Raw genomic sequence first — 20,309 nt, 5'->3', positions numbered from 1 at the left:
AGCTTTCAACGGTACATTTAAAAAATGACCCCACTTACCCATCTTTCTCCTCCTTTCTCTCACCCCCATGTGCTTTTTAATATTTTAGTATTTGTTATGCATTTGCAAATGCATAACTAACCTCCATCACTACTTCCTCGGAGTATTTAGGCAATGTCATGCAACTTTAGAAGCATAGGATATATCTGACGAGGAATTTTAAAGGGAGGAATGTTAGACATTTAGAAATGCATAACAAAGGGTATTCATGTAATTATGCATAGTACAAACGAATAAATATTCTGATATCATTGGATGATCAAATGGTACCATTGAATATACAGTGATACTATATGTGCACATAATGGTATTATATATGCATTCAGTTGTACTAAATTTATGCGTAAATAGTACCACTGAGGATTCAATGGTACTATATAAACTTTCAGTGGAACAATCAGCATGTGTCCCCCATCACGTGATACAATCCCATCAAAAAATAGGTGTGGTCCACCTACATGCCTCTCTCTTCCTATCTCTCTCCTCTTTTCTCTCTCTACCATGTGTTTTTATAATATTTTAATCAATATTATGCATTAGTAAATGCATAACTTTCCTCCATTTCTAGTTCCTCATATCTGACAACATAAAATTCAGCTATTGGGCTATAACAATTATTGCTGGAACATTGGTTCGACTTAAACTACAAAAATTATCCAATTATCAATGGAACATTCAAGATTAAAAACGTATATTTGGAAATTGGAAGTGGCAACTACTCCAAGTCTCCAATAACTCCATTCACAAAAAAACATGACTTCTGAAAGTGCCAATAGAAAATCTCCCAATGAGGCAAACAAACCATCTTCATTAACAGATGCAGAAGTTTTAAGGAAGTGTTTGGAAGACAACAAAGGTGATAAGACCAAATGTAAATCAAAGATTGAAGCTTTCAAATCTGCTGCTTCTCCTCCTCCTCTAAATCCTTTCCCTATTCCCAAGATTCTCACCAGGGCTTCTCTTACTGATGTTTAATTCTTAATTATATTATTTTAGGGTTTTACCCCATCTTTTATTTGGTACAAATCTTGTATAAATTTGCTAGATTTGAGGTTATAACTTAGGATAACCCATGGAATTTTGTGGGTTTTGAGTATTATGTAAAAATATTAACAAAAGTTTAATGCTTTTGGAATTAGGGCAGAATTATGAAGGAATCTTGTGCTATATTTGTCTTTTGATTTTTATATATTACTATGTTGTATTGTTGTGTCAGTTAAATATCTTAAGTTTCTGGGTGATCTGTTATTCTTTGCAATTTGGTGAAATTGGTTATCACAAAATTTTGATGTATCTTGCCTGATTATTTGCAAAGTAAAGTCACACTAATTAATCTGTACATACAATTGTACTCGAGACTTTGTGTTGAAATTTGATTGATCAAATATATGAATGGAACTAGATAATCTTAATCGATTCGTACTATAACAAAGCTAAATATTGTACAAGTTAGACTTGAATTTGACAATTGAACTTTGACTGTTTTCATAGTGGAGTTGAATAGGACTCTGCATATTTTTTCAATTGATCATTTGGACTTAGCAATATGTACAAGTATTCAGGCAATGACTTGCAACTTTAGAGTCATATGCTATATTTAAGAACATAAGATTCAGCGATAGTAGTTCTTGGTGCACCATTCAACTTAAACTGCAAAAAAGACCTAATGTGCTAATTTTGGTGTTCATCATAGATGTACATATGCGAATTGTGTTCATCTCTTAGCCTTGTCGACCTCATGTGATGAATACTTTATGTGCTGTGAAGAAGCAAAATAGGCAGAAATTTCTGGTACTTGGACGAGTATTTATGTTTTCTACTGTTCTTGATTTTTCATCAACTTGTCTGCAGAAAGTACATCTTCAATCCAAGCAGCAAGATTGAACGCAAAACCTTCCAGCACTCTTGAATAGCTTTCTAAGATTGCTTGGCCAACATCCTGCAAAGAGTTCATTTACCATCATTTACGAATGTTTTCTCTCTATATTATGATGTCCTTATTGTGAAGAGCAGTAAAATTTACCCTATTGTATTGGATTTTGCATGTGTCTAATGTTGTCTGCGATAGTTCAGGGAACCTATGTTTTAAGAAAAACAGCAAAGATTCAGCTCTTTCTGCAAGAACATGATTCTTGTCATTCCTGTCCGGTTCTGACTTGTAATCCTTCATCACATGCCATGATCTCGAATGTGTCATTCCAGACTTGCGTTTCCATGTGTACATGGAGGCTTCCACTCTGTCAGCAAGGTCAAGTGCTTCATGTTCCGAGGTTATCTTCAATGTATCAAGGAGGTGATCAGGGGCGAAAAATTCTGCATTGTGCATGTACTTGTATATAGCATCTCCTAGGCAAGATTTTCCACTCTGAAACAATTTAAACAACAAAAGGTGCCATCAGATATGACAGTAAAAAAATTGTCGGTGTTTCATGCTTCAGTGTTACTCCATGTTACTTGCATCTAGCAGGATAATGGGAAAGTACCTTTGGAAGCCCTAAAATGTAAGATTCTGGTACTTCCATTTCATTAAGAGTGTTATTGTTGATGGCCATGGCAGCTTTGTGAATCTGATTGGCACAATCACGCTGGTGCTTTAAATGTTTCCTCCCAGTTTCAGAGAGGCCACCCGGTGGGATACAGGGGATTGGCAGCCACCATTTTTCATCTTTTCGTGCAACAACCTTCCTGAATGAGGTTGCTCTCGATGTTGAATTCATAGACGCGTTACCCTGTTCAGCATACCAAAACTCTTTTTCCTCGAAACTGTCCAAAATGTCCTGTGACACAGCAAATACGTAGTACTGAGTTTTTTTTTTCTTTTTTCTTTTTTCTTATTGTATAATAGTAGGGAATGCCAGATTCAGTAGCTGCAATATGAATGGCGATAGAGGCATATATATATCATACCATGAGCATTCCATCAAGTTTCCTTAGTGCAGGCAAGTTCATTTGAATATCTGTCCTTGGCCTTGTACACATTACCTGCAAAATATTTAAACATATCTTTCTTCATTACAACCATTCAATCAAAACTTAGTTTCCTACTTATATTAGGTGTTATGCAATGTAGAAATTTACTTGCCTCAATATCATGTCCGTCCTCAGGAACAAACTCTACAATGTATTCACACACTGAGAGTAGACAATCCATTTCTTTTTTCCACATCATCTTCTTCTCCGGTTTCATTGGTTCCAACTTCAAAGCATTGCCAAATATAGTAGCTGCATGTATTGGTTCATATATCACATAGTTTAGCATTACAAGGCAGGATAATCAATAAAATTTGGTGGAAAATAATGATTTACTGGTATGTGCAACATACTCAATACAAACTTCAAACTTAAACACTTTGAAGTAAAACAAAAGTGTCCACAACTTTCTTATACAAAGTATGTTGCACATATTGCCTAGACTTTATGTTGTAGGATTTGAGGACAATACCATAGAGATTAGTAATGGCATTAGAGATTGTGACTGCAGTACATACACCTTTCCCGCTTCCTGACATGTCTTCACCCAGTAGAAGCTTTGAAAATCTTTCTTTCATAATCTCAAGCTCTTAAAATTTGCACAAAAAAGTAAAATCCCATATCAGCTTTATCCGCAAAGTTAAGGCCAGTTAACAAAACAAAGTTGAATTATTCTAAGAAAACTGCAAAGATTATGCTGTGATCATAAGACCTGAGAAACATACCTATATCTACTGCCTCTAATTCATCAAGCCCTGAATCAATGCTATACATGTACTTCTTCATTCCAAGCCTAGAAGGTGAAGCCATAGGAGGGGTACCGGCCCTGGGCGGGTGCCACCTGACAGGGGACGCACCCTCGGAGCAGCTATCATTTGGTTCAGAGAAGGTTGACATCTCTGAATTAGTCCTGCAGTAATTAAATGAGACAGTACTCATGGGAGAATTTGTCGAATGATCGTTGGGATCGAAAGATGATGGTGAAGCCTCATAACCCAGATCATAACTCTCATCTGTTAATGAATTCTCCATGATTTCTTCTGTTATACTTCCTTGGAAGCAAAAGTTACCTAACCTTAATCTGCAGTCCCCCATAGACAATTTTTGTGTAAACATTAAACCCAAAAAATTGAAACAAAAAGCTGCAAAAAAAACTCAAATGAAATTCAAATTTTACTACTGCAACTAGAATTCTTTTGTAAACAACACAAAAGCATAGGAAAAGGTCTAATCTTGTGTCCTTGTCATTAACAGCAGAATTCAAGTGAAAGTTGTGAAGAAAAAAAAAGGTAAAAGTTGCAAAAAAAGAGTAATACAATTCTTTAATAAGGGTAATTTAAAGAAAATAGAAAAGTAAACAAGATTATGAAATAAAATGTTACCTTTAATTGCCAAAAATTTTGAATTTGAAGAGTAAAATGTGGGTTTTTGAAATAGTTCCCTCCCAATTAGTACATTACTTTTTTTCCTCTGTTCTGAAGACCTTTGCTTTCCTGGAAAAAGAGCACAATCTAAGCATGCTAGTTAGCTCATTTCCTCTTACACATTCACCATATTTTTGACCACATAAAGGCCTAAAATTCGACGATTCGACTGCAGTGTAGTCTAAAATGAGGCAAACCCAGATCAAATATTGGAAAATGGTCTTCAAATTTTGGAATAATTTTGCGGGAGAAAGAAAAAAAAAATGGCCTGCAAGAGGGTTTGAAAATACTAAAAACAGGGTTTTTTTTTTTTTTTTTTTTTTTTTCCAATGAGTTGAATGAGTATTGCGAGAACATGCACTAAATTTCTGAAAATATACGTGACATGAAGTATATATGAGGGAGAATTAGCACAGAATTATGTTAATATTTTTTATGGGGTAGTATATTATTATTAGTAGTATACAATTATATTTTTCTGAATCAGTAAGATTATAATCACAAAATCAAGATTGTGCAGATATTAACCAGGGCTAAATTACCTGTCAATATCATCCTAATATATATGGTCAACTTTGATAATATAATTTTTTAGCCTTTGGAGGATTGCTATTGGACGATGATTAGACAATTAGAGTTTAATTAACATTATTTATGTATGAGGATTGCGGTTGAGGAGTGGTCAAGCTGTATTTCTATATTATTGGTTATGGGGATGAAAATGAAAAAATTGCATGTGTAAACTTGCATGTTTTATGACTTGAGTTACTCAATTATATATTCCTTATATATTTGGAAGTTGATATATTATAAAATAAATTATATGCGTAAATAATGTATCTATATGCTATGTATATATTAAAACAGTAACACAATACGTAATTTATGCGCACACATGGAGGTTTTAATTTCAGGCAATCTTTAAAAAAATATGAAGAGCAGAGGTGGTGATGAAGACGTGCATTCCATGAATGTTTGTAGGTTTATGCCCATATATCAGATTTTTGTTTGTTTAGAAAAAAAAAAAATAATAATACTGTAATAAATAAATAAATAAAAGAGAAGAAGTTGTTTTTGAGCTAACTAGATTTTGCTATTTCAGACAGCACAAGCAACACAATGCAAAGGGTATACTTTATTAATCAAATTTACATTAGGATGGTACAAAAGTACGTATATAACGGACAATGAAATGACAATGTGATGTTGACAGATAGAGAGGTTATGGATATTAAACGTTTTATAAGTGTTACAATTTAGAACTAGTAGATCACAAAGAATATTGCACCTTTGCAGTTTAAAATCTAATGCTTGGGAGATCCTTCAAATAACCCCTTAACCATCTTCCTAAATGTATATGATTTCAGTAACAGTTTATGCCTTTGTTAGCTTCAGTACTTGCCTGGCTTCAATATGGACCATAGGGAAAAAGTACTCGCCACCACGATATCTTTAAAGCTCTAAACAAACTTCGATAGACATCATGGCCAGCTTCCGTAACCTGCACAGTTTTTTCTTTGGTCGCTTTGTGCCCTTCTTTCTGCATACAAGCAACAATCGATTGTCATAGAAGTGTTGGAAAAGCACTTGAGGTAATCAAAACAGTGGCAGAACCATAATTTTACTACCTTTGGGATGGACCAAACACAACTTTTTAGCTAAGGGGGACCAATTTAAGAGAGGAGGAAAGGAGTAGTACATTACTGCCCCTCCTACCTAAATTCCGGCCCTGAATTAAAACAGGAAAATAAAATAGTACTCACATAAACTTCGAATTTAAGCCCAATCTTAATTTCTCCTTCGTATGTGGTGTCTTCATGCACAACATTATATGCTGAAGGATGTAATTCGACGATTCCCCTGTCATTTCCTTCTGCAATAATCCCACCCAGAAAAATCCTGCATCACAGGAAAGGAACTGAAACCATGAGACTTTATCAGACAAGTGAATGAAGGTTGTGTTTTTTAACATACATAGAATGACCAACAAATCCAGTATCGTTGAAAGATTCATCATCCATTATACTGATTTCCAGATGAGTCAAATTCTTCCATTCAGAAAATGAAAAGTCAAACTCGAACTTCTGATTCCAAAAAGCTTCATGGTGATAACCTGTAATTTTCAGCATTGAGTTTATGGTTAACTACAACAACAAAAAAATTATTAAGTATGAGCTCAAATAAATTTGACTATTTGACTAAGACCTCTGGTAGCCTTGCTCCTCCTCACTTCAGTGCCACATTGTATAACTACATAATAGGCCGGTTTACCTAGGAACAAAGAATTAGATAACATCAGTTGAACAACAATCCAAATAAGATCAGAATTGTTTCAAAATTTAAACATATAAATATTTCCAACCTAAAACGTCCTAAGAAACAGCTCTATAATAGAAAAATCATGCTTCTCACAAAGATGAGAAGCCTTACCAAATAAATTTCTTGGTTTGATTCCTTCTGCATTAACAACTAGTACTTCAAGGATACCACCTTCCATTGTGAAAAAAACCCTAGTTTTGTTCTTCATAACTTCAAAAGAAATAAATGAGCAATAAATGTCTAATTTAGTATCATTCAAGTTTAAACATAACAATCCTCCTAATTAACATGACATTTACTGAGGGTAGTACTCCATAACATAAATAATTATGGTTAATACTTGTTATAAAACATGGGAAAGTAAAGTAATAAGAAACCCATTCTTAGCACATTCAAGTTATAATTTTTATAAGAATAGAAGAACATTTAGAAAAATTTTGAAAGCTCTTGCAAAAGCTTCATCATATCAAGGAACTTTTATAAGGTGATTTCAGGATTGAATCAATAGTCATCAATTTATGTTGCATGGCAAGAATTCAAGGGCAAGATATTTTAACTTTTACCATGTTTAGCCCAACGATTTAAATCTCTAAAATTTGAGGTGTTATTTCAAGAGAGTTTAGACTTCAGAATAACATTACAACAGTAATCAATTGACAGAAAAAACACTCAAAAGTTAAGAACTAGAAAGAAAGTATTCAAAATGCTTGTAGTGCTAGTCACAAACTCACAAGTATCTTCTCAAAAAGATATTTTCTTCTTTCGGAGGAGGGTATAAAAATAGAGGATATACCTTCTATGAAATTGTAACATATCCAGCAGCTGATGTATAATAAAATCAAACAGTGCTGTATCCTGTCATCTTTTCCATTCCTTTATCATCAATCAATTTTCTTACCCTCTCAACATCATCCCATCTACCTTCTTCTGCATAAAAGTTCGACAAAACAACATAACAGCTTGTATCTTCTGGATCTAATCTAATCAGGTGTTCAGCAACACGTTCTACTACAGTGATTGATACATGAGTTAATCTACATCCAGCTAGAAGAGACCCCCAAATTCTCCTATCAGGCTCTACTTGCATACTGTATACAAAATCAAGAGCTTCTTCAACATTTCCTTGGCGACTAAGCAAATCAACCATGCAAGCATAATGAGCAATTTTTGGCACAATTCCATACTTCTCTTGCATGCAATAAAACCAGTGCCATCCCTCGTCTTCTAACCCACAATGGCTGCAGGCAGACAGGACCGATACAAAAACTACATCATTAGGCTTTACTCCAATTTCCAACATGTTTGAGAAAATTTCCAAAGCCTCATTTGCACAACCATTTAATCCATACCCATTAATCATTGAACTCCATATTATCAGGTCTTTGATTGAACACTTGTCAAAGAGTGCTCTTCCTTCCTTTGTTTTTCCAAATTTACAGTATAAATCAATTAAAGCTGAGATTAAGAATGAATTATGCAAGTAACCAGCTTTAGTTACATAACCATGGATGTTTTCACCAAGCTCTTGAGTGCCTGATGAAGAACAAGCTTGTAGCAAACTGACAAAAGTGACCTCATTAGGCTTCTCACTTGCTGATTGCATATGCTGAAATGTACTTAGAGCCTCACTCGTGTAACCACTCTGAGCATATGCAGAGATCATTGCAGTCCAAGCAATGAGATCCTTTAGATGAAGCTGATCAAACAGTAACCAAGATGGTTCCACTTCACCAAACTTTCCATACATTTGCAGAAGAGCTGTCCCAACAGAAACAGATACAGCAAAGCCAGATCTTAAGCTATAGCAATGCAACCCAAGTCCAAATATAAACTCTTCTGTATCAGATACTGCACCAATAACATCACAGAAAATGCCATTATCTATTTCAGAGCAAGACTTGTGCATGTCAGCGAAAACAAATAATGCTTCTCTTGAGTAGCCATTCTCAATGCATCCACGAATCATCGTCTTCCAAGTGACTACATCTTTCTCTTGGACTCGAGCAAAGACTTGAGCTGCATACTCGAAATTCCTACATTTTGCATACATGTCTATGAGAGAGTTTTGGATGTTATTTACATAATAAAATGATGTTTTAAGAGCAAACCCATGAACTTGTTTTCCCAATATTAGTGAATCAAGCTTAGCACAAGCTGGCAAAATAGTCACAATGCTCACAAGATTAGGTTCCATGCCTTCACATATCATGTTCCTAAATACCTCAATAGCACCCATATATACACCACTCTTTGCACATATCGAAACCATCGCACTCCACAAGACCAAATCCTTCTTAGGTACATCAAAGAAAAGCTTCCATACAAAAGGGGTATGAAAATTACCATAAACACCAATCAAAGCAGTCACAACTGAAATCTCCAATTCAAATCCCATCTTGATCACCAACCCATGAACACCGAACGCGATGTTCTTCCACCTTAATGCATTAATAGACCGTAGCACACTCAATATTGTAACATAATTCGGCCTCTGTTCATTAAAAAGCATCAACTTGAACACATCAATGGCATCTTTCGGGCGGTTTCGACTCACTAAACCAGAAATGGTTGAAGTCCAATGCACCACATCCTTAATTTCACCATAAAATTCAATTGGGTCTTTTATAGAGGCAGCAGTGTGGTGTAATGTACTGCAGTATAAACTAAATAATGGAGCTTGGAGGGAAATTCTTCTGTTGGTAGTTTTATCGAACAGGTTGTGTGCATTCCTAAAACTGAAATAAATGGGATACTTAATTGCCATAATTTGCAGATAATCTGGGTTTAGAGGCAGGGGAATTTATTGAATGGTGAAGGAATTGCAATTTGAAAGATGCAAAAAAACGCGGCAAATTTTAACTGCAATTTGTGTATATTTTGGTGTTGTTGTTGTTGTATGCTTATTGGTCAGATAATGCATACGCAAAACATCTAATTCTAGCGCATTTTTAAGAAAACTTGGCTTGTTTAGATCATCCACATAATTAATGAGCTTCCCACAATAGGCATTTCAAAAAAATCTACCCATACTGAATATGTTTCATTCTCAGCTTAATTTTTTTGGAATAAATTGGTTCTGGATTGATGACATGAAGGAAGTCTCTACCTTTAATTATGCATTATGAGTTTATGACTTATGTTAAACCAAAAAAAAAAAAAAAAAAAAAAAAAAAAAAAAAACTTACTAGTAAATAAGGTAAATTATTTCTGAATTATTTTGTACTTTAATGTTACATTCCAAATATTCTTCTTTTCTTATTTTATGTGATTGATTCCATGTGATACTAACAGTATAAAACGGAGAAATTAATAAATAATAAATAAATAGCCAACCTTAGGCCCAAATTAATTGTCTTTATGTATTTTACTTTCATCCTTAATGGCCCAATTATCCAAGTGTTATGGCGTAATAAGAGGCCCAAAAACATGCATTTAAAAAGTTCATAATGGTTTTAAGAGAATAAAGGTTTGCTCACTCATCTTAATTTCAGTTCAATTCAGCTCCTTAGTTTAGTTCAATTCAGTTCAGTGTCGCTCCTAATTTCTGTGTCTCATAAAATATTCATTTCAGCTCTATTTAGTTAGTTGAGCTCCAATCAGTTCAGTTCAATACATCTCAATTTAGTAAATATGAACACACCCTAAGTAAACTCACAAAATTCTGAATCCAGTAGTCTTAACTCTAAGCCGGCAAAAATGCAAAGCAGCTGTTGCACCAAAGCTTGCAATTGCTATCTAAAATTCGTTGATATCTTACAACGCAACTACTTGTAATTTTGTAAACGTCCACATAAGTGAGATTTGCAACCAAAAGATATCGGAGGAAGTACCGAGTAAAACAAAAGACGAGTACATACAATTTATACTAATATATTAAAAGACGTTTCTAAAAAAGTCTACATAGAAATCCATTTGGGTGGGTAAAACCATCCAATATGCCTTTGAACGGTCAATTTACCCATTAACAACTTGCCCCGATTTCATAAACTCAAGCCTACCTAGGACGTTTATGACAACATTTAATGATCATACATGGTTCCAAATGACATTATATGACCTCGAGATGTATCCCCTAGTATCTCAAGACTTTTCGACACCGGTTCCCGAAACTTCTAAATTGCTCAAAAAACGTGGATAATAGCCTTCAATTTTGGAATTTCTCGAGTTTTTTTGGCCCAAAAATAAAAATTACCGAGATGTTTACCATGGTCCCTAATATCCTCCGTGAGTCCAATTGGGTGGGTAGAACCATCCAATTTGCCTTTAAACGCTCAATTTACCCGTTAACAACTTGCGCCGATTTCATAAACTCAAGCCTACCTAGGACGTTTATGACAACATTTAATGATCATATATGGTTTCAAACGACATTATATGATCCCGAGATGTATTCCCTAGTATCTCAAGGGTTTTCGACTTCGAGTCCCGAAACCTCCAAAATTGCTCAAAAAACGTGGATAATAGCCTTTAATTTTGGAATTTTTCGAGTTTTTTTTTTTTAGCTCAAAAATAAAATTGTCGAGATGTTTACCATGGTATCTAATACCCCCTGAGAGTCCAATTGTGTAGGAAGAATCATTCAATTTTCCTTGAAACGATTAATTTACCCATTATCAACTTGCACTGATTTCATAAACTCAAGCCTGCCTAGGACGTTCATGACAACATTTATTGATCATATATGGTTCCAAATGACATTATATGACCTCGAAATGTATCCCCTATTATCTCAAAACTTTTCGACACTGGGTCCCAAAACTTTCAAAATTGCTCAAGAAGCGTGGATAATAGACTTCAATTTTGGAATTTTTCGATTTTTTTTGGCCTAAAAATAAAAATTACCGAGATTTTTACCATGGTCCCTAATATTCTCCGGGGGTAAAATTGGATGGGTAGAACCATCCAATTTGCCTTTAAACACTCAATTTACCCGTTAACAACTTGCACCGATTTCATAAACTCAAGCCTACCAAGGACATTTATGACAACATTTAATGATCATATATGGTTTCAAACGACATTATATGATCCCGAGATGTATTCCCTAGTATTTCAAGGGTTTTCGACTTCGAGTCCCGAAACCTCCAAAATTGCTCAAAAAACGTGGATAATAGCCTTCAATTTTGGAATTTTTCGAGTTTTTTTTTTTGCTCGAAAAAAATTTGCCGAGCTGTTTACCATGGTCTTTAATACCCTCCGAGAGTCCAATTGTGTGGGTAAAATCATTCAATTTTCCTTGAAACGATCAATTTACCCGTTATTAACTTGCACCGATTTCATAAACATAACTCAAGGCTGCCTAGGACGTTTATGACAAATTTCAATGATCATATATGGTTCTAACAACATTATATGACCTTGAGATGTATCCCTTAATATCTCTAAGACTTTTTGATACCAGATCCAAAAACTTCCAAAATTGCTGAAGAAGCGTGGATAATAGCCTTTAATTTTGGAATTTTTCAAGTTTTTTTGGCCCAAAAATACAAATTACTGAGATGTTTTCCATGGTCCCTAATATCCTTTGAGAGCCCAATTGGGTGGGTAGAACCATCAAATTTGCCTTTAAACGATCAATTTACCGGTTAACAACTTGTACCGATTTCATACACTCAAGCCTACCAAGGAAGTTTATGAAAATATTTAATGATCATATATGGTTTAAAATGACATTATATCATCCCGAGATGTATTCCCTAGTATCTAAAGGGTTTTCGACTTCGAGTCTCAAAACCTCCAAAATTACTTAAAAAACGTGGATAATAGCCTTCATTTTTGGAATTTTTCGAGTTTTTTTTGGCTCAAAAATAAAATTGCTGAGATGTTTACCAAGGTCCCTAATACCCTACAAGAGTCCAATTGTGTGGGTAGAATCATTAAATTTTCCTTGAAACGATCAATTTACCCGTTATCAACTTGCACTGATTACATAAACTCAAGCCTACCTAGGACATTTATGACAACAATAATGATCCTATATGGTTCCAAACGACATTATATGATCTCGAGATGTATCCCCTATTATCTAAAGACTTTTCTATACCAGGTCCCGAAACTTCTAAAATTGCTCAAAAAACGTGGATAATAGCCTTCAATTTTGGAATTTTTCAAGTTTTTGTAGCCCAAAAAAAAAATTACCGAGATGTTTACTATTGTCCCTAAAATCCTCCGGGAGTCCAATTGGGTGGGTAGAACCATCCAATTTGCCTTTAAACGCTCAATTTACCCGTTAACAACATGCACCGATTTCATAAACTCAAGGCTACCTAGGACGTTTATGACAACATTTAATTATCATATATGGTTTCAAACGACATTATATGATCCCGAGATGTATTCCCTAGTATCTCAAGGGTATTCGACTTCGAGTCCTGAAACCTCCAAAATTGCTCAAAAAACGATCAATTTTGGAATTTTTCGAGTTTTTTTTGGCTCAAAAATAAAATTGCCGAGATGTTTACTATGGTCTCTAATACAGTCCGAGAGTTCAATTGTGTGGGTAGAATCATTCAATTTTTCCTTGAAACGATCAATTTACCCGTTACCATCTTGCACCGATTTCATAAACTCAAGCCTACTTAGGACGTTTATGACAACATTTAATGATTATATATGGTTCCAAACAAAATTATATGACCTCGAGATGTATCCCCTAGTATCTAAAGACTTTGCGATACCGAGTCCCGAAACTTCCAAAATTGCTCAAGAAGCGTGGATAATAAGCCTTTAATTTTGGAATTTTTCGAGTTTTTTTTGCCCAAAAATAAAAATTATTGAGATGTTTTCCATGGTCCCTAATATCCTTTGGGATTCCAATTGGGTGGGTAGAACCATCCAATTTGCCTTTAAACGCTCAATTACTTGGACCGATTTCATACACTTAAGCCTACCTAAGACGTTTATGACAACATTTAATGATCATATATGGTTTCAAACGACATTATATCATCTCGTGATGTATTCCCTAGTATCCAAGGGTTTTCGACTTCCGGTCCCGAAACCTCCAAAATTGCTCAAAAAAACGTGGATAATAGCCTTCTATTTTAGAATTTTATGAGTTTTTTTTGGCTCGAAAATAAAATTGCTGAGATGTTTACCAAGGTCTCTAATACCCTACGAGAGTCCAATTGTGTGGTAGAATCATTCAATTTTCCTTGAAACGATCAATTTACCCGTTATCAACTTGCACTGATTTCATAACTCAAGCCTACCTAGGACGTTTATGACAACATTTGATGATCATATATGGTTCCAAATGACATTATATGACCTCGAGATGTATCCCCTAATATCTCTAGACTTTTCGACAACGGGTCCCGAAACTTCTAAAATTGCTAAAAAATGTGGATAATAGCCTTCAATTTTGGAAGTTTTAGAGTTTTTGTGGCCCAAGCAAAAATAAAAATTACCGAGATGTTTACCATGGTCCCTAATATTCTCCGAGAGTCCAATTGGGTGGGTAGAACCATCCAATTTTCCTTTAAACGCTCAATTTACCCGTTAACAACTTGCACCGATTTCATAAACTCAAGCCTTCTTAGGACGTTTATGACAACATTTAATGATCTAAATGGTTTCAAACGACATTATATGATCCCAAGATGTATTCCCTAGTATCTCAAGGGTTTTCGACTTCGAGTCTTAAACCTCAAAAATTACTCAAAAAAACGTGGATAACAGCTTTCAATTTTGGAATTTTTCAAGTTTTTTTTTGCTTGAAGATAAAATTGCCGATATGTTTACCAAGGTCTCTAATACCCTCCGAGATTCCAATTGTGTGGGAAGAATCATACAATTTTCCTTGAAACGATCAATTTACCCGTTATCAACTTGCACCGATTTCATAAACTCAATCCTGCCTAGAACGTTTATGACAACATTTAATGATCATATATGGTTCTAAATGACATTATATGACCTCAAAGATGTATCCCCTAATATTTCAAGACTTTTCGATACCGGGTCCCGAAACATTCAAAATTACTCAAAAAACGTGGATTACAGCCTTCAATTTTGGAATTTTTTTTGAGGCCAACAAAAAAAATTACTGAGATGTTTACTATGGTCCCTAATATCCTTCGGGAGTCCAATTGGGTGGGTAGAACCATCAAATTTGCCTTTAAACGGTCAATTTACCCGTTAACAACTTGCACCGATTTCATACCCTCAAGCCTACCAAGGACGTTTATGAAAATATTAAATGATCATATATGGTTTGAAATGACATTATATCATCCCGAGATGTATTCCCTAGTACTAAAGGGTTTTCCAAAATTGCTTAAAAAACGTGGATATAGCCTTCATTTTTGGAATTTCGAGTTTTTTTTGGCTCAAAAATAAAATTGCTGAGATGTTTACCAAGGTCCCTAATACCCTACAAGAGTCCAATTGTGTGGGTAGAATCATTCAATTTTCCTTGAAACTATCAATTTACCCGTTGTTAACTTGCACTGATTACATAAACTCAAGCCTTCCTAAGACGTTTATGACAACATTTAATGATCATATATGGTTTCAAACGACATTATATGATCTCGAGTTGTATCCACTAGTATCTAAAGACTTTTCGATATCGGGTCCCGAAACTTCTAAAATTGCTCAAAAACGTGGATAATAGCCTTCAATTTTGGAATTTTTCAAGTTTTTGTGGCCAAAAAAAAAAATTTATAGAGATGTTTACTATGGTCCCTAAAATCCTCCGGGAGTCTAATTGGGTGGGTAGAACCATCCAATTTGTCTTTAAACGCTCAATTTACCCGTTAACAACATGTACCGATTTCATAAACTCAAGCCTACCTAGGACGTTTATGACAACATTTAATTATCATATATGGTTTCAAACGACATTATACGATCCCGAGATGTATTCCCTAGTATCTCAAGGGTTTTAGACTTCGAGTCCCGAAACCTCCCAAATTGCTCAAAAAACGTGGATAATAGCCTTCAATTTTGGAATTTTTCGAGTTTTTTTGGCTCAAAAATAATATTGCCGAGATGTTTACAATGGTCTCTAATGCACTCCAAGAGTTCAATTGTGTGGGTAGAATCATTCAATTTTTCCTTATAACGATCAATTTACCCGTTATCAACTTGCACCGATTTCATAAACTCAAGCCTACTTAGGAAGTTTATGACAACATTTAATGATTATATATGGTTCCAAACAACATTATATGACCTCGAGATGTATCCCCTAATATCTCTAGACTTTTCGACACCGGGTCCCGAAACTTCTAAAATTGCTCAAAAAACGTGGATAATATCCTCCGGGAGTTTTAGAGTTTTTGTGGCCCAAAAATAAAAATTACCGAGATGTTTACCATGGTCCCTAATATCCTCCGGGAGTCCAATTGGGTGAGTAGAACCATCCAATTTGCCTTGAAACGCTCAATTTACCCTTTAACAACTTGCACCGATTTCATAAACTCAAACCTACTTAGGACATTTATGACAACATTTAATGATCTAAATGGTTTCAAACGACATTATATGATCCCAAGATGTATTCCCTAGTATCTCAAGGGTTTTCGACTTCGAGTCCGAAACCTCCAAAATTGCTCAAAAAAACGTGGATAATAGACTTCAATTTTTGAATTTTTCGAGTTTTTTTTGCTCGAAAATAAAATTGCTGAGATGTTTACCAAGGTCTCTAATACCCTCCGAGATTTCAATTGTGTGAGTAGAATTATCCAATTTTCCTTGAAACGATCAATTTACCCGTTATCAACTTGCTTCGATTTCATAAACTCAAACCTGTCTAGGACGTTTATGACAACATTTAATGATCATATATGGTTTCAAATGACATTATATGGTTTCAAATGACATTATATGACCTCAAGATGTATCCCCTAATATCTCAAGACTTTTCGATACCGGGTCTCAAAACTTCCAAAATTGCTCAAAAAACATGGATAATAGCCTTCAATTTTGGAATTTTTCAATTTTTTGTGGCCTAAAAAAAAATTTACCGAGATGTTTACTGTGGTCCCTAATATCCTTCGAGAGTCCAATTGGGTGGGTAGAACCATTCAATTTGCCTTTAAACGGTCAATTTACCCGTTAACAACTTGCACCGATTTCATAAACTCAAGCCTACCTAGGACGTTTATGACAACATTTAATGATCATGCATATATGGTTACAAACGACATTATATGATCCCGAGATGTATTCCCTATTATCTAAAGGGTTTTGACTTTGAGTCCCGAAACCTACAAAATTGTTTAAAAAACGTGGATAATAGCCTTTAATTTTTTAGTATTTCGAGTTTTTTTTGGTTCAAAAATAAAATTGCCGAGATGTTTACCATGGTCTCTAATACCCTCCGAGAGTTCAATTTTATGGGTAGAATCATTCAATTTTCCTTGAAACGATCAATTTACCCGTTAAACACTTTTCATAAGTTGAACAACAAAATTGTCGCACAATTAAATTAGATATGTAAAAGGCCTTCGATAGGATAGAATGGAACTTCATGTGGGAATGTCTAAAAGCTTTTTGGTTTCTAATACAATGTATTAATCGGATACGAGAATGTGTAACCAAAGTTTCTTACTCCCTAAAGATAAATGGAGAAATTACATAATGGTTCAAACCAACTAAAGGCTTACAACAGGGTCACCTTTATCTCCCCATCTTTATTTAATTTTATGTATGGAAGTTTCTATTAGAAAACACCTATTGTAAATCAGAATTAGGTTTTAAAATTTGCCCTCGCTCTTTCGATATCCCATGTTTGTTATTTGCGAATGATAGTTATTAACTTAGTTAAAGGTTTATGGGCGGCCATGTGGCAGATAGGTCATATTATTGCAAACGCTTGTCTTGTTCATAACAATTTTGACAACTGGAGTATTCGACACATCTATCGTGAGGCAAATCGGGCAGATGACTAGATAGTTAGTGTTGGTAATTTAGTTAGTGGTAGTATATATATGGACATTGTACCTTGTAACAACTCAAGTTTATTTCATATTCTTGTATCTGATGCATTATGAGTTCCCCTTGTAAGGATGGTCTCCTCATGTTCCCTCTTTTACTCAGTGGCGATTCCAGGAATTTTTTGTTATGGGTTCGGAGTTGCTAAACGCATATTTCGTATATGAAAGAAATCAAATAACATAATTTTTTTTTTTTTTTGAGAACATCAAATAACATAATTCAAAATACATTAAGATTGATAATTTGGGTGTGCACATTTGTAATAAAAGTGCAAAATAATAATAATAAAAAAAAATTACAATTGAACTTGAAAGTCTCCAAATTTTGGAACAATTATATATCTATAAATCTTTTTTTGAAACAATAATATCTATAATATCTATAAATCTTAACAAGAAAATAAAATTAAATATCCAATATAATCATATTTCATGGTTAAGGTATTTTGGATAATGGGTAATTGAGGTATTAATAAGTATATAAAAGCCAAAGAAATAAAGTAAAAGCCCAAAAAAAACAAGAAAGAGATAACTAGTAATTGGCGCAATAAGTAAAAGACCAAAAAAAATAAAATAAAATAAAAGCACTAAAAAAAGAAGAAAAAAATGATAACAACTATTAGGCGGAGTAGAGTCGAACCCGCGACTTTCATTATAAAACTAAGGGATTCTACCACTGGACCAAATTGGAAGATCTATGCATATGCTTACATTGTATAATATTTAACTAAACTTTATATCAAAGATATCAAATCAGAATTTTAAAACCCACTGAACCCATACTGGAATCGCCACTGCTTTACTTACCTTTATTAAAAAAAAAAAAAAATTTAAAAATAAAAAATGCTACCACATTCATAAGATTTCTTTTTTTTTTTTCATTTTTCTTATAATTTGCACCAAAATGGTTTTTGGCATTGTGAGATAGAACAAAGGGAGTAACTACATTTTAGGTGTTACTTCCTTTGTTTTTCTTTTCAAGTGCATCATTTTTCATGATTGACCGACTTTTTTTTTTTGTTCATCAATTTCTTTTGTGGGGATCTGCTCTTGTTTCTTTCTTATTATAGGTCTCCGCTCCTACTAAAGATGTTCTTTTATGTTCTTTACACTTTACCTTTTCACGCTCGCCAAAGTAAATTTTAACTAATTTAATTATGTATTTGTAAAAATTATAAAACATGATATTTCAAAGGTAAATATTAAGACAAACATAAACTATTAACCCCACTATCTCTTATTTATAATTTTTAATCCCCCTCTCATATACACATTATCTTACTCCACTCAACTCACCTTCCTAAAACTTAGTCTCGATCACACCAATAAACTTAGGAGTGTAAACGAACCAAACCAAGCCGAGTATTACCTTATTCATGCTCATCTTCATTTAACTTATGCAAGTCCAAGCTCGAGCCCGAGCTTTCAACTGATATGTGCAACCTCAATTCGTTTAGGAGGTTATAATGTTCATGAATCGTTTCATAAACGATTCATTTATTGATTGTGTCAAGTTAATAAATGAGCTTTTACTATAATTTTTTTATTATTATTATAAATGACCTTTGCACTTTTAATATTTTGAAAATCTTATAACTAAGCATATTAGGGTCTGTTCAGATTTACTGAAATGAGCTAAATTGAACTGAACTAATTGGAAGTACAACGTCTAACCAGAAAACAGAGGAAATCAATTAGATTATGTTTCCCACAAATGACATTATCGAGCATCTTTTGGTGCACCTATCTCAATCTAAGAGTATGTTTACTTTTTTTACTTTAAACTTTGATTATCCAAGTTGCCCAAAAACAATGAAAACACAAAAGTACTTGAAATCGAGAGCATAAGTAAACTTACGGCGCAAAAACGTGAGGCATAGCTGCAAAGCAGCTGCTGCACCAAAGCTTGCCAAATAATGCCATCCAAAATCTGCTGATGACCACGCAACTAACTAATTATAAGTGAGTGTTTGTTGCAACTAAAACATTAGCAACCAAATTTGATTCAATTATCAAACAAATTACATAATTTTAGGTATATGTGATTCAATTATCAAATTAGGATCATAATTTTCTTTTCTAGCAACATAATTTTAGTATTTAGAACCAATAGTTGAGATTTTAGAACCCTACACTTAATGCACTCACAATAAAATTAAATTAGATCAAAGATGAACCCTAGATTGTGAAATTCATATGATGATTACTAAAAGAAACAACAACTTACCTCAGATTATGCTTCAATGGGGGATACAAGTATTAGAAGGCCTCGATGAGAACGTCAAGTGCGATGTTGAGTGCGCTACAATGGAGAACTCAAAGAGAGGGGGTTTTATCTCTGGGCCGTGCTTCTATAATGACTAAATACTACGTATTTATATTGTATTCCTTCCGTTTTATAACGTTAATCCCATATGGAATCAATCACATAAAATAATTAGTTTACCTTATTTAACTTTTTTGATTTTTTATTAGGAAATCACAAGTCATAATTGCATGATTTAAGGTAAAAATTTCCTTAGTTAGAGTCATGTCATCAATCCACAATCAATTAATTCCAAAAAAAATCAAGTTATAAATGAAATATATTCAATGTGGGTAGATCTTTTTGAAA

The 20,309-nt window shown here is 34.1% G+C and overlaps 2 protein-coding genes across 6 annotated transcripts; both read right to left on the bottom strand.

Moving 5' to 3' along the window:
* Positions 1–1,855: 1,855 nt before the first annotated feature.
* LOC145640675 (rop guanine nucleotide exchange factor 2-like) lies at positions 1,856–6,930 on the bottom strand. The gene is made up of 13 exons (XM_081691913.1): positions 6,864–6,930; positions 6,639–6,704; positions 6,408–6,546; positions 6,197–6,332; positions 5,904–5,973; positions 4,470–4,614; positions 3,735–4,090; positions 3,482–3,598; positions 3,122–3,261; positions 2,947–3,021; positions 2,523–2,816; positions 2,063–2,404; positions 1,856–1,978 (listed from the first exon to the last, which is right to left on the bottom strand). The coding sequence occupies exons 1-13, from the start codon at positions 6,928–6,930 to the stop codon at positions 1,856–1,858; spliced, it is 2,070 nt and encodes a 689-aa protein (XP_081548039.1).
* LOC145638563 (pentatricopeptide repeat-containing protein DOT4, chloroplastic-like) lies at positions 6,639–20,032 on the bottom strand. Of its 5 annotated transcripts, none has more exons than XM_081689544.1 (5): positions 19,923–20,032; positions 19,554–19,625; positions 7,546–9,487; positions 6,864–6,962; positions 6,639–6,704 (listed from the first exon to the last, which is right to left on the bottom strand). In XM_081689544.1, exons 2-3 carry the CDS (start codon positions 19,616–19,618, stop codon positions 7,591–7,593), a joined length of 1,962 nt encoding a protein of 653 aa, XP_081545670.1. In that variant the 5' UTR covers positions 19,619–19,625; positions 19,923–20,032; the 3' UTR covers positions 6,639–6,704; positions 6,864–6,962; positions 7,546–7,590. The 5 variants fall into 5 exon arrangements, with proteins under 5 accessions (XP_081545670.1, XP_081545671.1, XP_081545673.1 ...); XM_081689545.1 differs by having other exon boundaries at positions 19,554–19,647; positions 19,923–20,024; XM_081689547.1 differs by having other exon boundaries at positions 19,554–19,628; positions 19,923–20,024.
* Positions 20,033–20,309: the final 277 nt, after the last annotated feature.

The sequence above is a fragment of the Chenopodium album genome, chromosome 7, assembly GCF_948465745.1.
Source record: "Chenopodium album chromosome 7, dcCheAlbu1.1, whole genome shotgun sequence".
In the NCBI taxonomy this organism is placed as follows: Eukaryota; Viridiplantae; Streptophyta; class Magnoliopsida; order Caryophyllales; family Amaranthaceae; genus Chenopodium; species Chenopodium album.
This window is presented reverse-complemented; position numbering and strand designations above follow the sequence as displayed.

Coding starts and splice junctions, on each gene's coding strand:
- LOC145638563 (XM_081689544.1), bottom strand. CDS start 19,618: ATGGCATTATTTGGCAAGCTTTGGTGCAGCAGCTGCTTTGCAGCTATG. Junction 9,488..19,553: donor ATGCCTCACGTTTTTGCGCC/GTAAGTTTACTT, acceptor CATTTATTTCAG/TTTTAGGAATGCACACAACC.
- LOC145640675 (XM_081691913.1), bottom strand. CDS start 6,930: ATGGAAGGTGGTATCCTTGAAGTACTAGTTGTTAATGCAGAAGGAATC. Junction 6,705..6,863: donor CAAACCAAGAAATTTATTTG/GTAAGGCTTCTC, acceptor CTTTGTTCCTAG/GTAAACCGGCCTATTATGTA. Junction 1,979..2,062: donor GCAAAATCCAATACAATAGG/GTAAATTTTACT, acceptor AACTCTTTGCAG/GATGTTGGCCAAGCAATCTT.